The 17423-nt window shown below is 42.6% G+C and overlaps 1 protein-coding gene across 2 annotated transcripts; it reads left to right on the top strand.

Moving 5' to 3' along the window:
- The first annotated feature begins 6 nt into the window (after nt 1–6).
- Nucleotides 7–13877, top strand: DHX8 (DEAH-box helicase 8). Of its 2 annotated transcripts, none has more exons than XM_026864692.1 (23): nt 7–35; nt 379–464; nt 1067–1139; nt 1572–1657; nt 2263–2372; nt 2480–2791; nt 3076–3220; nt 3788–3991; nt 4464–4551; nt 4888–4985; nt 5533–5680; nt 6069–6250; nt 6646–6840; nt 7042–7227; nt 7721–7931; nt 8181–8362; nt 9130–9270; nt 9566–9721; nt 10550–10687; nt 11100–11228; nt 12310–12506; nt 12640–12819; nt 13350–13877. In XM_026864692.1, exons 3-23 carry the CDS (start codon nt 1106–1108, stop codon nt 13567–13569), a joined length of 3342 nt encoding a protein of 1113 aa, XP_026720493.1. In that variant the 5' UTR covers nt 7–35; nt 379–464; nt 1067–1105; the 3' UTR covers nt 13570–13877. The 2 variants fall into 2 exon arrangements, with proteins under 2 accessions (XP_026720493.1, XP_026720494.1); XM_026864693.1 differs by having other exon boundaries at nt 7–84; nt 13350–13569.
- Nucleotides 13878–17423: the final 3546 nt, after the last annotated feature.

Below are 17423 nucleotides of genomic sequence, written 5' to 3'. Positions count from 1 at the left end.
TGGCGAAGCTCGAGTACCTGTCGCTCGTCTCCAAGGTCTGCACCGAGCTGGACAATCACCTGGGCATCAACGACAAGGACCTGGGTGAGCGCGGCACCGGCCCGCGGCGGGGGGGGCTGCTGGGGCCGCTGCGGTCGGCCAGGACGCGCTTTGCGGCGGGCCCTTTCGGATTCGGAACCCCCTGATTGTTCTTCAGAAAACTTGTCGCGAGCGAACGCTTCGGCTTGGACTCCCGCGAAGGAGCCTGGGGAGCCGCTGCGGGCAGACGGACCGAGCTGGTCGCGGCGCTGCCGGGACAGCAGCCGGTATCCCGATGGGAAGGGCCTGTGCTGCCTTTGAACCCTCTGTTCTAATTCCTGTTCTGCTTCTTCTTTACAGCCGAGTTTGTGATAAGTCTTGCTGAGAAAAATACCACCTTTGACACGTTTAAAGCAGTTCTTCTAAAGAACGGTGCCGAGTTCACTGTAAGCGAGATCTGAACGTTACTTTTGTGTTCTTCTTGTCCTGGTATATTTTATAGAGCTTTTTGTTTTAAATAAACAGGTATGAGGAGTCATTGGTTTTCTTCAGTTGGTAAAATATGCATTAATTAGCTGTTGAGTATTCCTGTCTCATCAAGCCAAGTTTCCTTCTTCCTCCTTTTTTAAAAACTTCTGTAGTCTTTGCAAAGCATCCTTTTGAGAAGTCGAGCTGCTTATTGTCTCGTTGAGTATGTAAAATATGGAAGGAATAGCTTTTCACAAAGGCAAATGTTGTAGGAGTTTTTATGATACTTAGATGCTGGGTTCATGAGTTCCTCAGAAATAACTGGGTGGACTAAACAGGTCATTAAAAAATGACAAATAGAAAAGTCACTTAAATGGGATTATCATAATAATTTTCAGATTCGTTTTATTATGTCGTATTAGGATGTACATGAAGACCAGGGATACTTTCTGAAAATGAACCAGCATCTTCAGAATTGAGATTTTTTTTGTCCTGCTAATAAACCCTCAATTGTGCCTTTTAGTAATACAAAAGGGTTGCAGTTATTTCTGAGGTTAAAGTATTTTATTACATTTTTCAGGATTCCCTTATTAGCAATTTGTTACGGCTCATACAGACAATGAGGCCTCCACCGAAACCATCCACAAGTAAAGGTAACGTCATCTTGTCTGTCTTACCAGTTCAGTGTAAAAAGAAAACCAGAACTTTGTCTTTTGTAGTTTTTGGCTGTGTTTGCTGAGATTGATGTAGTTATTGTTCTGGTCTTGTAAGGCAAGACTTTGCAACTTACTGCTGCGGTGGGAGTTTCTCTGTTGTTAGTGGTAGATTGGCAAAGCCATTTAAGTGCCAAAAACGTGCTGAGTACGTTATTTAGAGTACTTATGTATTTTACAGATTTGCTAATAATCAGAATTTTATTGTTAGGAAGGTAACATTGTGATCTTTGAGACTCTAAAATCTGTATCAACCTTTGCATTCAGGTGAAAGTTAAACTTTATATTCATTTACACAAAAATCAAGAGTGAATTATTCTAGCTCTCCTGAGTTATAGCATTTTATTTTTTTGTTTTGAATCTCAAAATCAGAGACAGTTGTCAAACCCAAATCAGAGAAGGAAAAGTTGAAGGAATTGTTCCCAGCCCTTTGCAGGCCAGACAATCCCAACATCAGGGTAAGGTTGTAATTTCAGATTTCTTTCGTGAGTATGTGAAAACATAATTTATTTTTTTCCCTGTTTCCCTTAGTTTTAAGTTCTTTCATGTTAATGTCTCTTCTGCTAATATATGGATAGAAGTGAACTATGAGAAATGAAATACTAAAGAGGTCGAAGGCTGGTGTTATTGCATACAGTTGTTAAGACTAGCTGTTACTGTTTTGCAGAATACCTGGAAGATGAGGCTCTTGTGACGGGAAATTTCTAGCCTGTCCTTTTTTGACATAATGTCTAAAAAAGTAACGAGGGATTACAAACTAGATAAGAATTTTGGACATTCATTTGCTACAAGGGACTTGCATTTTATATTTCTGTAATAATTTAAGGTGTTGAGATGAAGCTCTTTTATACAAAAAGCAGAATTGGCTCAATATTGTGGCAGAATAGGGGGACAGCTCAATCACTTTTTTTCCCCTTACATCATGTATTTTGTCTGATTTATTTTTTTTTAAATCTTATATTCCTTCTAAATAGATGTGTATGTGATCATCCTTTATCTAGATTAATTCTCTGTGACAGACTTTTTATCAGCCCTCTTAGAGGATGGTTCTCTGTTTTCGCAGAACATGCTGGATGAAGATGATGTGAAAGTCGCAGCTGATGCACTGAAGGAACTCGAAGCTCTGATGCCTAGTGCAGACAGACAGGGCAGGCAGAGGAGCAGCGACCACCGGTGGGTTTCTGGTGTGTCTTTGCGGGACAGGTATTGGCAGTGGCATTGCTTGCTTGTTTTCTTCTTATGTGGAATTCCACTGCAAATATGTAATGTTTGTTTGTTAGGGCAAAGAAAAAGAGGAGGAGCCGGAGTCGTAGCAGGGACAGGAAGCGAAGGCGCAGATCTCGCTCTAGGTCTCGCTCTAGGACTCGGGATAGGAACAGGGGAAGGTCCAGATACCGGTCAAGGAGCAGAAGTCAGAGTCCCAGTAGGGACCGTAAGGATCGAGAGAAGTATGTGGAGAAGAGCAGCGAGAGATGGAGAGACAAGCACGTAGACCGCCCGCCGCCCGAGGAGCCTTCCATTGGAGACATTTACAATGGCAAGGTCACGAGTATAATGCAGTTCGGATGCTTTGTGCAGCTGGAAGGACTAAGGTACCTTCTGACATTCACAACAGATCTGGTACTATTCCATCTGAGTTCCCTTTTCTGCTAGCACCTTAAAGAGGTTATGGGGCTACAATAAGGCATGCTGGGTTTTGGTGCCAAACTGGAAGTCTTTTTCAGAAAAATAAATTGGATAGCAGAGAATGTTCTCCTTATAAAGAACAGTTGATGAATGTACACAACCAACCAGTTGACAACAAAATATTTTAATCGAGACTCTGAATGATCTGAAGGACTGTCGGAGTAATAATGCCCCTCTGTTTCGCCCACAGGAAGCGTTGGGAGGGTTTAGTCCACATCTCGGAGCTTCGACGGGAAGGACGGGTCGCCAATGTCGCCGATGTTGTGAGCAAAGGACAAAGAGTAAAAGTCAAAGTGTTATCCTTTACTGGATCCAAAACCAGCCTGAGCATGAAGGTATGGAGCACATTTTATGGTGCTTATAGGTAGAGTCTGTATTGCCAAATTTTTTGAAGATTATGCCTCTTCTTGCTGTTTTTTGCTCTTTTTGGTGAAAACTAATACTTAACCTTTGAAGTAGGAGTGTAAAAATCTGAGCTGCTGTTCTGTATTTAAGTGGCCTGTTACCTCTTGCTTCATTTTCTGTAGGTTCTTTGTTTTGATGCAGTGTTCCTAACAGCTCTTTGACTTGACGCTTTAGCTGAGTGACAAGGCAGACCTCAAGCTCCTGCTGTGTTTATTTTCCTTTCTCAGTATGAGAGAAGCTTTTCATTAAATGAAATCACTGCTATTGCCAAGGCAGAGTGTTCCAGGCCTTGGGGTGACTTACCTCACAGTACCAGCTGAGGGGGAAAAAAAAAAAAGTATGCAAAATAGCATTTTATGTGTATGGGCTGTTGTTGATAGTAGTTTCTCTAAGAAACGTGGTTTGCTTTTTCTCTTGTGCTAGAAGAAGCACCAGTGTTAATAGGTAAGGAGATGTGCAATATAGGTAGAGCTGATTGATTAATCAATCTAATGCAGGATGTTGATCAAGACACTGGGGAAGACTTGAACCCAAACCGGAGGAGAAACCTGGTTGGAGAAACCAATGAAGAAACCTCTATGAGGAACCCGGACAGACCCAGTCACCTGTCTCTGGTGAACGCCCCGGAGGTGGAGGATGACAGCCTCGAACGGAAACGCCTCACCCGAATCTCAGACCCGGAGAAATGGGAAATAAAACAGGTGTGTTTTCAGGGAAATAGTGTCAGTCGGTAAAACTGCTAGGGAGTTTCCTGAACTAGAATACGGCTCCTTGATTGTGTGTTTGTGTGGCTTATTCCTTACCTCTGAATGATTTGGGCCTTCTAGCTTAGTTATGTCTGTGAAGTTAGCCCTGCTTTTGAGCCGGAGGTTGGACCAGGTAACTCCCAGAGCTGACCTGGGGGATCACATCTTTATCCAGTGACATTTAGGTGGTACTTGTTCCACTGACAGTATTTAAAATAACAAAAGGACTATGTTTGCTCAGAGACTGGATGACTTAGAGACTGGAAGAGATGTGCCACAATGTAGGGCCTTTCCTTTGCTCTGAAATCACAATGTTCCTTTGCTCCTGTTTTACAAGTCTGGCAATAGCGTTAGAACTGAGACCTTGTGGGCGTGGGTTGTGCTAGTTCATGGGGACAAATCCATCTTGTATTCATTCTTTTCCCAGATGATTGCAGCTAATGTGCTTTCCAAGGAAGAGTTTCCTGATTTTGATGAGGAGACTGGGATTCTTCCTAAAGTTGATGATGAAGAAGGTAGTATTTCCAAGTAGTCGTCTTGGTGTTGTAAATTCCTTGTGTTTCTAGATGTGTTTTGATTCAGAAAGAGGTTATGATATAAGTGGATGTGAAGCATCTCCTGAGTTGCTGTCATCTTAAACATTTGGAACTAGGATTGCTCTAGCCTTACAGTTAGTGATGTTTGGATGTGCCCTGTCAGTGCATTCTTTTTACTTGTGGTGTTTTGACTTTTAAAATGATCTAAGCACATAACAATCAAGAATACAGAGGAAGCAGTTTGAAGAGGTACTTTTACAGACTTGAAAGATGACGTTTAACTTTTCTATAAAAATTGTCACTTGTGGATTTTAGATGAGGACCTTGAGATTGAGTTAGTAGAAGAAGAGCCACCATTCCTTCGAGGTCACACTAAACAGAGCATGGATATGAGTCCCATCAAAATAGTAAAGGTAAGAGATTTCCAGGACTAAACCTAATCTGCTTGATTTAATTAAATAAGTATTTGGGAATTTAGCAGCCATTTTCCCACCGGGACGTTATTGAGAGCCCTGAAAAACATTACCACTAACTGAAGATCCTTTCTTTACTTATAAAGCTGGATTCTGACTTAACTGGTGGCAGTGAAATGGAATAATAGAACTGAAATGTGCATTTGCCTGCACAGCAACCACTTCACATAACTGTGTTAGAACACACTTTCTCTGTTCTACTTTATCTTACCTTTTGAAAGTAGAAGGTAGTAGAGAAGTACTTAATTTTTGTTGGTTGTGCCATAATCCTCCTGACTGGACAGTGTAGAGGTGCTCCATATTAGTCATGACCATGGAAGTTCATGAGGCTGGGCTAACGGAAATATCCTGGAAGTCAAATAGATAAAAGGTTAACATATTTTAAAGCCTCTTCAGAAGGTGCTTCTAAAGGACAGTGACGACAGAGACCTAATCGAAATTGAAGGGCTGGGAGCACTTGAAGTCTTAACTTTTTCTTGCTTTCCAGAATCCAGACGGGTCCTTGTCCCAGGCTGCAATGATGCAGAGTGCTTTAGCTAAAGAAAGACGAGAGCTTAAACAAGCCCAGAGAGAAGCGGAGATGGATTCTATCCCCATGGGACTCAACACACATTGGGTGGATCCCCTCCCTGATGGTATGTCTGAACACATCCAAGTGTGAACTGTGCCTTTTCGGGGTAGTTGAGCAACCCAGGAGGAATGTGTTGACACTGTGTTTGTCTGCCTCACTTTAAAAGCGAGGTGAAGCAGAAGTGCTTTTCTACAGAAGTGGAAATAGGGATTTTGACGGAAATGTGCAGATACATCCTGCTGTCTGCCAGGGATGTGTTACTGAAAGGTGCAGTGCGTGGTGAAGCAGTTTTTTACATGGAAATGAATGTAATAATGGGTGTATGCACGTAGGAACTTAAACACTTGAACACACAAGTATAGAAGGCATGTATGATGGAACAGTGGGAGCAGGATCATCAGGGTCTGTGCTGTGTGAACCTAGATGTATCAGTGAAATTGTCCCTTTTTTAGTGGATGGAAGGCAAATAGCTGCAAACATGCGAGGTATTGGGATGATGCCCAATGATATCCCAGAGTGGAAGAAACATGCGTTTGGTGGCAACAAAGCTTCTTATGGTAAGAAGACCCAGCTTTCCATCATTGAGCAAAGAGAGAGTCTCCCAATCTTCAGACTGAAGGAGCAGCTGATACAAGTAAGGCTCCTGAAATGGCATTCTTGTTTGAACAAGCAATATTTTAAAATAAATATTCTTGGTTTAGTTTGTTGACAGGTGAATAGCCAGTTGATAATTTTAAGTGCAGAACTGTAGTTTAGAATAATTATTTTAAAGGATTATGTATATCTGTATTCTAATAAAGCTCCAAATACTGACGTAAGTCAAAATTGAAACTAAGATCGTGTCGGCCAGGGATGAGTCAGCTGAATGGTCACACGGTTTCCTGGCTTGATCAGTAAGAACACTTGTGGGATTTTTGGTCTGGGTCAGCTGGAGCAAGAGCAGTAGGTGCTCACTCTAGTCACTGTGTTGATTTTGTTTGTTTTGTGTTTATAAATTTTGACAGTTCTGTCTATTACAATCTTTTCTAGGCTGTGCATGACAACCAGATTCTTATTGTTATTGGAGAGACAGGATCTGGGAAAACAACTCAGATCACCCAATACCTGGCTGAGGCTGGGTATACATCAAGAGGAAAGATTGGGTGTACTCAGCCCCGCAGAGTGGCCGCAATGTCTGTTGCGAAGAGGGTGTCAGAGGAATTTGGTTGCTGCTTGGGACAAGAGGTGAATTTCCATGGTGAACAATGTGCCAGAATAAGTATGCTGAAAAGTAGGAAAAATCAGTACTGGAGCTAGTTTGCTTGTGTGTGCATGTGTCTGTTCCCTTATGAGCTGTAAAATGAGCTTGCAGAATAATCAAACTGGGAATTAATGGTGCTAGTAAGTTTATTCTGTCTTCAGTTCCTGTGCAACTCTTCCCTCTAGGTTGGCTACACTATTCGATTTGAAGACTGCACGAGCCCCGAGACTGTTATCAAGTACATGACAGATGGTATGTTGCTGAGGGAGTGCCTGATCGATCCTGATCTGACCCAGTATGCCATTATTATGCTGGATGAAGCCCACGAGAGGACCATACATACAGATGTGCTCTTTGGACTCCTGAAGAAGGTAGTGCAGCATTTAATTTTTATTGCTTCAATGTCCTCTGTGTGCTACATGTGGGTAGGAGAACACAGGGAAAGGCAGGGACGCACGAGTCAAGTTCATTCATGTGCACTCTCAGTGTCTTCTGAAGCAAAAGGCTTTGTAATCCAAATTTTCATAGGATGAGCCTCTGTGTGAAGACAAAGCAGGCAAAATTCAGCAGAAACAATGAGAATTGTCAGTCCAGAATGCTCATAATGACAGATAAGCAGAGGAGTTCCTTGCTTTGCTCCTCCTTCTCTGACATAGGCTTTCTGTGATAGGTGCTGCTAGGAAAGGTTTGAAATGTGACCTTGGCAGTCAAGTTTTTTTAAAATTCTGCATACTGGAATGAGCTGCCTTTCTGCTCGGACGTTAAAACACACGATAGTACTGGCCGTGTTTCTCTGACTTAAGTGCTATATCTTAATAGTCCCAAAGGCAGTAAATGACTTGAAAACTTTCTCTTCTGCTGTAGACAGTGCAGAAACGGCAAGATATGAAGTTGATAGTGACGTCAGCAACACTGGATGCTGTGAAATTTTCTCAGTATTTCTACGAAGCGCCGATCTTCACAATTCCTGGCAGAACATACCCAGTAGAAATTCTGTACACAAAAGAGCCAGAGACAGATTATTTGGATGCCAGTCTGATTACAGTAATGCAGATCCACTTAACAGAGCCACCAGGTGAGTGGGGGGAATTGTCTAGGGTTATGAGCAAAATGCTCTCAGTGCTGTTCTCTATGGCTTGTAAATAAAATGATGGAAAAGTTGGATGAAAGCCAGAAGCAACATACTTCACTCTAAGAGCTGGTGCCCAGGGACTAGGAAAAATTGGGGATTCTCTGCTTTAAATGGAAAAGGTGAGTGATGGAAATGTGGAGTTGTACTGAGCAGTATTGATTCTGTGGATGTTTGAATTTGCTTCCTGTGTAGGTGACATTTTGGTGTTTCTAACTGGTCAGGAAGAGATTGACACTGCCTGTGAAATCCTGTATGAGAGGATGAAATCTCTAGGGCCTGATGTTCCAGAGTTAATTATCCTACCGGTATATTCAGCTTTACCTAGCGAAATGCAAACCAGGATCTTTGACCCAGCCCCACCAGGAAGCAGAAAGGTAATTTTAGTTGTGTGGCCTCATCTTCTGCCGATACATTTTAGCAGTGAGGGTTGTGTTATACTGCTAATCGTACTTCTTTTCATTCTTCTGGGTTTTTTTCGGCACTTTTGATTCTGTTAGTTACAACTTCAGACAAAATTGTGTAGTTATGAAGAAAAGGTGGCTTACATACATCTTAGAGCATGTTTTTGGTTGCGTACATGCCTATACATGTTATCTAAGCCTTTGAAAATGTATAGAAAAACACCTGGCGTAGCAAACCTCTGTGTGGAATGTTCTTTGTGTGTTTTTTAATGCTGCCTTTAAAGGATATTAACTTTAGTGAAATCTAAATGCAGTTCCCGTTGGATGGATGTAAATTTCCTACCAAACAGCTAGTGAATATCCAGAGATAAATGATGTGGAAGATTCTTCTCTAAATACAGACTGTGTTTGAGTAATAGGCAATAATTCTCCTTGAAGTCCGTGCAGTCTACTTACAAAATTACACTGATTTTTCACTTGCTTTTAATTATGGATTTTATCATGCTCTTTTCCCATATTGCCAAATCTAAAACAAATGTCGATACTTAAATGCTGTTGATATTTAACTGTAGATAACACTGCCTTCTGTTCTCTGTGAACACATTTCTCCTTTCAGTGGTGAATGATGGTTGTATTTATTTACTGCTCGTATCATGTAGAATGGACTGTTTCAGTTGAGAAGCATGGTTGCCTTAGCAACCAGACACAGAACTGGCGCTGAATCAAGCTGTTGTTTGCAGGTTGTCATCGCCACTAACATTGCTGAGACATCTTTGACTATTGATGGAATATATTATGTCGTGGATCCTGGCTTTGTGAAGCAGAAAGTTTATAACTCCAAGACAGGAATTGACCAGCTGGTTGTTACGCCGATTTCACAGGTAGGTATTCTGTGTTTGACTTTTTTTTTTCTTTTTTTAACCTGCTGGTAATATGTATCTTGATGATGTGGCGTCCAAGCCCATGGAAGCAAAGTGAGGCAGTGATAAAACTGCACTTTCGATAACATCCTGAGACTCCTTGTGGCTGTGCCTAAGGAATACGTACTTTCCTGAGTTGTATTGGAAATCTCTTTCTATTAATAAAAATAAAATTGTGAATAATGAATAATTTTATTTGACTTGTGTTCACCCGTGCCTGTTTGCACCTGTTTCTGAGATGCCTTCTTACTTTTAGGCTCAAGCAAAGCAGCGAGCAGGAAGGGCTGGGAGAACAGGACCAGGAAAATGCTATAGGTTATATACAGAGCGTGCTTATCGAGATGAAATGCTAACCACCAATGTGCCTGAAATCCAGAGAACAAATCTGGCCAGTACAGTACTTTCCCTGAAGGTAGGTATTTCACCAGTTTGTGGCAAGCCAACGTGATCATAAGCGTTTCAGTAAATGAGTCTCTGCCTTTATGAGCCTCATGAAGTACTTCTGCAATTTCACACCCTTCTAGTGAACAGAAGTATTTTGGAAGGGAGACTGCATCAGATGCAGTTCTTGGGCACTGAGCTTGCTCCTGCGTTTTTCTGTTGAGGGTTTTAATGTCGAATATCCACCAAAACCACAAGTCTGAGCTGCACAGAACAGTTAGTTGCAGGAGATTTGAGAAAGAGGAATCTTAGGGGCAGTACATGTTTCCTATGTAAGGTATGTTTGTGTTGTTAACAGATGAGACACTGTTCTAGAGTGGTGTTTGATTTCCAAACATATGCATCTTCAAAGTGTATACCGTCCCCCTGGGAGTCTGCAGACAGGACCTAACCCAGTACATAGCAGCTGGGGAAGCTGCTGTCTTTCCCTCTCTCTGGGAACAAGGGGAAGGGTGGAGACGCAGGTAGTGTCTGTTAGAGCTGTGAGCCACACTGGTCTGCCAGGCAGGAAGTCCTCAAAACCAGCATTTAGCCTGTATGTCCCCTTGATGGAATCATCTTCGTCAAGGGAGATATGCCAGAGCAACAAACCTGAAGACTGAACGGTGGGTGAAGGCCACATGTAGAAATGCAGCCACGTGTTCGTGGCTGCGGTTCCCACCAGGGTAAGGACACGCAGTAGGGCTGATTAAAGTTCTGTGGTGCCTCCTTGTTTGATGGATACGTATCTCTGGCAGGAGTTTGGTGTCTTCCTTCTCGATGTTTTAACTTGGGTTTCCCCCCCCCCTTCTCTGTTCAGGCTATGGGCATCAATGATTTGCTCTCCTTTGACTTTATGGATGCTCCCCCAATGGAGACTCTCATAACCGCCATGGAGCAGCTGTACACCCTGGGAGCTCTGGATGACGAGGGACTGCTCACTCGCCTTGGGCGCAGGGTAGGCAAACCAGTGCTGCTTGGCACTGCCTGGGTTGTAGATATTTAGGGGGTGACAGGAGAGTAGTCGTATAAGGATTTGCCTAGCACTGTTGGTTTCCTTTTATTCTCATGTTTTATTGGTAGCTTTTCACTTATCGTAGTACCTTCTGCTTTTTAAGGAGCAGCTATTATTCCTCTTATTAATAAGGTTACTTTTGTTAATGTCTAAACATTTCCTGTAAGTACTGGGATATTCTTGCAATAGTGAGTATAGACAAATAATTTGCTTTGTGTTGAGTAAAGTTATTCTGGGCAAAGCACATTGCTTTGGAAAGGAAGCATGGAAGAAAGGACATTGCTCTCTTTTGCACTGAGAGAACTCAAGATTTTTCCAGGATGTTGCAGGGTACCCTGAAACAGTTTTCTTGCAGATGGCAGAATTCCCCTTGGAGCCTATGTTGTGTAAGATGTTGATCATGTCTGTGCATCTGGGATGCAGTGAGGAAATGTTGACCATAGTCTCCATGCTGTCTGTTCAGAATGTCTTCTACAGGCCGAAGGTAAGGAATACAGCCAGGGAGCAGCAGTGTTCTGGTTTGAGAGGTTTTTGTGTGCCTGCCTCGGGTGTTAGTGTGCATATTTGACAAAATAAACCTGTAGCTTGGTTAGACTGTTTGCTCATACATTACATTTCTGATGCACCTTTTGGTTAAACACCCAGTAGCTGTGGATGTTGATAGGTTGTTTGCAGATGGGAGGATGAAAGTTAGAGCTCACATTCTCTTCTGTATTTCTCAGTCAGCACATACAACCATAAACCAAGTCAGTTCCATCTCTGGAGCTCAGAGTGCCTTTGTCATTTTTAGATACACAGCATCTATTTCTTTATGGCAATCCTGTCCTTGCTGATTTCTTTTAAGTCAGCAAGCATCAGACTGTGCTGTGGTAGGATTCCTCCACAGCACATTTGTCTTTAATCCGTTACTTCTTCATTATGATGGCCTGCTGCAGTTCAGTCTGTTAACTTCCAGTTTTGGTCTGTGTAGCCACAGTGTTTGATTAATGGTGTTTTATCTGCAGTTTGGAGAAGTGGGGAGAGATGGGTAGGTCAGCAGAGTCAAAGCTACTGCTTCAGCACTTTTGTTGAGTAATTGAGGTTGCTTCTATAGGAATAAAAAATGTAACTAGTTCAATGCGTGCTTATGCTTCCTACAGTATAAGGGAGCCATTTACCATGAAGTCTCCTTTCAAAAATGAGGACTGAAATTGAATAAAAAACAAGGGTTAAAAAAAAAAAAAGTTTTCATCTTTTCTGGTCAGGTCCTTGACACCCATGCAAGAGTTTTTAGGAGAAGTTTACGTGAGGTCTTTCCTTGGCAAGAACGGGTCTAGGCTTTGCTTCCATATGGGCATAGTTTTGGCTTAGTGAGAGCAGTCCCAGTGACTTTTAGATTCTCATCATTTGGTTCTTAGTCTCTCGCCATGCAGAATTTTGTGTTGTCTTCTCAGTCTTTATATCATCTGTTTCTTGGTAGACTTAAAAAGTCGTGGTATGAGTGACAAGGACCCCGTGTCCTTCATGATGCACAAGGCTTGTCTCTGTGATGTAGATATCTGATTGATACATATTTTATGTGTTAGGATAAACAAGCACTTGCCGATCAAAAGAAAGCCAAGTTCCATCAGACAGAAGGTGACCACCTCACTCTGCTGGCTGTGTACAATTCCTGGAAGAATAACAAGTTTTCAAATCCTTGGTGCTATGAAAACTTTATCCAGGCCAGATCCTTACGCAGGGCACAGGACATCCGCAAGCAGATGTTGGGCATCATGGACAGGTGAGCGTGTCAGGAAGGATGAGTAGTGAATTTGTTTCCTTAGTGTTCTTAGACTTAGTAGATAAACAAAATTTGCTAATCTGATGTTGGTAGCTGCACCCAAATCTGCTAATTTTTTTCTCTCTCTTGTCAGGCACAAGCTGGATGTGGTATCCTGTGGGAAGGCAACAGTTCGAGTCCAGAAGGCCATCTGCAGTGGCTTCTTCCGAAATGCAGCAAAGAAGGATCCCCAGGAAGGTTATCGGACACTCATTGATCAACAGGTGGTCTATATCCACCCATCCAGTGCTCTCTTCAACAGGCAGCCAGAGTGGTAAGGAAGGCAGTATTATGTCATTTTCTATTTCAGTTCAGACTTTTTAACTGAAAAGGTTGTGGTGTGCACTGTTTGTGGAGTACAGATCAGAGCATAGGCTGCCTTCTCAGCAGTCAGAAGAGTGAGAAAAGTTTCATGTCTGCTTTTGGCTCTTTCTGCTGCTAAAATTAGTGCCTGTGGCAGAGATGAGGTTTACTTTTTGAGCCAAGGCCAGGCCTGAAGCCTGCAGTTCTGTGTTTCTGTATTGTGAAAGTGAGTTTAAAACACTGAAGTGGGGGAGGGAGAAGTGGGGGAGTGGGGGGAGAGAGAAATGCTTTAAATGCAATGAAGTAGTTCTGTGCTGAAGAGTGAAGTAGGAGAGGAAAAAGAAGATGGCTCTTCTGGATGGTTCTTTTGGAGCTTATAAGGAGCCTTATGCTGCAGGAGAGTGAAACGGAGATAAAAGGGTCAAGCCTAGGTACTCCAGCACCTGCCTTGTCTGTTCTGTTGGAAGAACTCAGTTCCAGAGTTGCTGTCCCTTTTCACAGGGTGGTGTATCATGAACTGGTGCTGACCACTAAGGAGTATATGCGTGAAGTGACGACCATTGATCCTCGCTGGCTGGTGGAATTTGCACCAGCCTTCTTCAAGGTTTCTGATCCAACCAAGCTGAGCAAGCAGAAAAAGCAACAGAGGCTGGAGCCCCTGTACAATCGCTACGAGGAGCCCAACGCTTGGAGGATATCGCGTGCGTTCAGGCGGCGATGAGCCTGGCTCCCGCAGGGACTCTCTTGGGGTTGTGTTTGTGGGCTTACAGGGTTATGGTTTTTGCACTGCTGCAAGTGTCCTAAGGAAAGCTTACCTACAAAATGAACAGAAAACAAGTGTTTTCAGAGCAAAAGCGCAAGGGGGCGATGTGTGCTCATGTCAACTGCCCGCAGCTGCGTGACAAATGTCTTGGGTCTCCTCAGTGTGTTACATCATTTCAGAAATGGTTCTTGGAGCACTACTTTAGTCATTCCCCTTTTAAGAGACAGAATCTTAGACTCAGAAATCAGGGCACCGATGAACAACAAAAAGGTGATTAAAAAATAGTTGTTCACCAACCTAACTGTGTTCTGAATGACCAGACAAGTAGAGGCTGAAATGATTTGTTTCTTTACCCAGCTAAAAGGGTTTTATTTTTACTTAAGATCATGAACGGTGGCTGGTTTTTGGGATCTGATTGTTCTCCATTTTTCCTATTTTATGCATTTTCCTGTTCAGTGTAACTATAATGTCTTTTATGCAAGCCATCTGTGGTGAGATATTCAGCATCTGCAGCAGGAAAGATCCCTTGAAACCCAGCTAGAATGTCAGTTATACTTGGACAATGGCACAGGTCAGACTGCAAGTCTTATCCTTCATCACCGTCTCCTCCGTGCTGAAGGGTAGTATATCAGACGGTAATTAACCACATCCACGCTGTGGCACGGCTCTGTCTGTGAACTAAGTGGTTACAGATGTTTAGCCTTTCTATACAATATGTCATGTGTTTTATTTCCACTTACAATATTTGGTGACATCACAACTGTTGTTTTTTTTAATAGAATATGCTTTTACAGCTAAAATGTCTGTAAAACATTGTGTAACAGTTCCTCATTTAAAAAGGATTGACTGTCCAGTCTGTGCTATGTCATGCTGAAGCTCTCTGTAAATTATTTTTTGTTGCAAACAGATGAAACTTACTTGATTCCATAGCTGCAGATACCCTTTTTAAATTATTTTTTTTTCCCCCAAAGCTGGGAAGTTTGCTGAAATTATTGTTGAAATGAGTAGTGTGAAGTTGGCTAGTTGTTTTACACGCAGTGAATTTGAAGAGTGTTTCACACTCAGAAGTAGCTGTATTGGAAATCTGTATCTGTGTACAGAGGAGGGCAGGAATGTTGTATATACTGTTTTATTATGTTGTGTAAATGCCTTGAGCTTTCCTGTAGTGTTACATCTTCATAAAGTTAAATAGAATTAGAAAGTTTGTAAGTTTTTTCATTATGGCATTAGGCAGAGAAGGTTGTCCTATTGGATCTGCATCTGTTACTGTTTTCTATGAAAATTTGCACTTGGCTTTCAAGAGTCAAATGAAAGGTGTAAAAGAGAAAATGTACACAATGGAAGTCCCAGTTGTACGGTGTAACGTGGTATTTCTGTTCCAAATTAATTTTGTATTTGCCTCTCCAGTGTAGCCTCTTTTTGACTTATTGTAGGGGGAAGATGCATCAACAGAGGAAACTTCTTTTTTTAAGTGAACAGTTGTCATCTGTTTTGCGTACGTTATTTCTTGGTGTAATTTTTTCAGTAATATCCTTTAATTTGTTTACAGAAACTTTTCCATGTCAACCTCAGCTGCTTGCTTTGGGAATACTTCACATCTAAAACTAGCCTGTGAAACAAGAATGCTGGCTTACAAACTTGAACCACTCACACATTTACTTTTTTTTAAAGCAAGTTTTATCAACTGCCGTGAGGTTTCTGAGTGTAACATCCTAATGTCTTCTACTGTTTATGTGATCTTTTTTGTTGGTTTATATTGTGTAAAAACCTGAAAATAAGCTGCCTGATCCTAGGATAAAACCACAGATTTAATGTTTTATTCTGGCAGTACTTACATAACTGAATAGCTGTTTTAGCCCCTTGCTGGAGCATGTGTTCCTTGAGCTCCCCTGTGTGAGGTGCTTCTGTCAGCTCTTGCCCAGCCTGCCTCTGTCTAAATGAACTGCATTATTTTCAATGGTGTAAATTGTAGATCTTCTGGTTCATTTTGACCGTACTAAATGCACTAGTGCTGGTAACACAAGTTTCTTGCCTAAAGGCAAAATTTCTGCCAGCAGAAGCCATGTGTCTAGTCTGGAATGTTTTCAGAGGTGTTATGCTTAGCATAACTGCTAAATATTTCCAGAGTAAGTACATGTGTGTGTGCACGCTTGCCAGCAGTAAATAACCTCCTTGCCTTTAGCAGGTCTCTGCTGCTGTGGGTGGAAGTTTCTGTAAGCATGCCAGGAGCTGAGCTTGCCCTGTCCCCAGCAGCAGCAAATAGAGCCCCTGAAAGGCCGTCCCTCGGGCCTGGGGGACTCCCTGCTCCCAGCAGTGTTTGGTTAAAGCTGGTTGCAAAGAGGCTTCAGCTGTAATTAACGGGGAAAGCGTAGTCAGCCAAAGCACCGGGGTTCTTACACCTGCTGGCAGGGAACAAACTTAACAGTAGTGAGCTACAAGTGACCAGGGGAAAAATGGGGATACAGGGAGAGAATTAACTAAGCAAGAATAAAATTTAGGGTTGAGTGCCATTCCCACAAGAGGTTGGCAAATGGCACCAGCCTTCAGGGGTCAGGGGGTGCAGGTGAAGGCTCAAGCTGTGGTTGCTGAATGGTTCCTCAGAAATTCCAAGCCGTCTGCGAACCTCTGCTCCTCGACAACAATGTGGCTTGTGGAACATGTAATGCGAGTCGCATGGACTAAGCATTGCTGGTTCCTGTCCCCTGCTGGTTCCCCAGAGCTGGGTGTGCTGCCCCGCACCTAGCGGGGACCTCGTCCTGCTTGTGGAGAGGTGAATCTTCCTGAAGGGATGCAGCAAACAGTCCTTTGTCCCAGCCCCCAGCAGTGTGTGCCATAGGCCGTTTTCCTTCCATGTGTTCGTTGATGGTCATAAGCAAAGGATTTGCAGCAGAAGAATAACTCACATGTTCATGTATATGCACACACACCTTTTGCCCTTAATCCAAGGAAGATAAATACGATTTTTACAGCCAGCCCCACACATGCTCCATCTGTTATAGTAACTACCTTAACCTTATTAATGGGCTTGTTACCAGAACCAGTGTGACAGCAGCGTGCTACTTACACAATGGGGGTTTTGTTCTTTAGAATTCAGTTTTCATGAGGTTTCTGTGACAATTGCAGAAGGCTGTGATACTGACCCATTAGCAGTTTCATGGAATTTTTCATTTATGAATGTATTGTTCTTTCAAGCCAGCTGGGAATACAGTGAGTGAGTATCTGATTTTAGCAAATGTGGTTTGTATGTGTATGTTCTGTAAGCGACATAAATCCTCTGGCTGCTCTGCCTGTACACTGGCAGTGGAGAAGCGGGGCTGCGCTCATCTGGACATGCTGTTTTATTTGGATCAGAAATGATCTTGTAGTTCTTGTAGCTGGTAGGCCTGTGGGTCTGTCCAAACCCAGCTCTGCTCTGCTCGCCTCGGTGGAAGGAGTGCTTTTTGGTTTAGTGTAGAAGACTCTCCTACTTGAGTTTATTATTAGTTCACTTACTCGAAAAAAGGCAAGGAGGTAGAAGTGAACTGGATCATAGTGGCAGGTCCTGGCTATTTCGGAATGTGAATGTTGGTTTCTACCACTTATGTCTGTCATGGTGACAGTGTCTGAAAAGCCTGCTGGTGAAAATCCAGTGTTAGATTTTCTTCAAGCTTAGGAAACAAAATCTATCAGAGGTGTGGGGAGAAGCCTTATAAATTCTTATGCCTCTCTTGCCTTTGTCTCCACCATGACCGTTGAGGACTTAAGCACTCATGTTGTAGAAGCTTTTGCTCTGCCCTACACCCCTCCCCCCCCCCCCCCCTATTTATTGTGTC

This window comes from Athene cunicularia, assembly GCF_003259725.1.
Source record: "Athene cunicularia isolate RWA chromosome 27 unlocalized genomic scaffold, athCun1 chr27_part1, whole genome shotgun sequence".
Lineage (NCBI taxonomy): Eukaryota > Metazoa > Chordata > Aves > Strigiformes > Strigidae > Athene > Athene cunicularia.
This window is presented reverse-complemented; position numbering and strand designations above follow the sequence as displayed.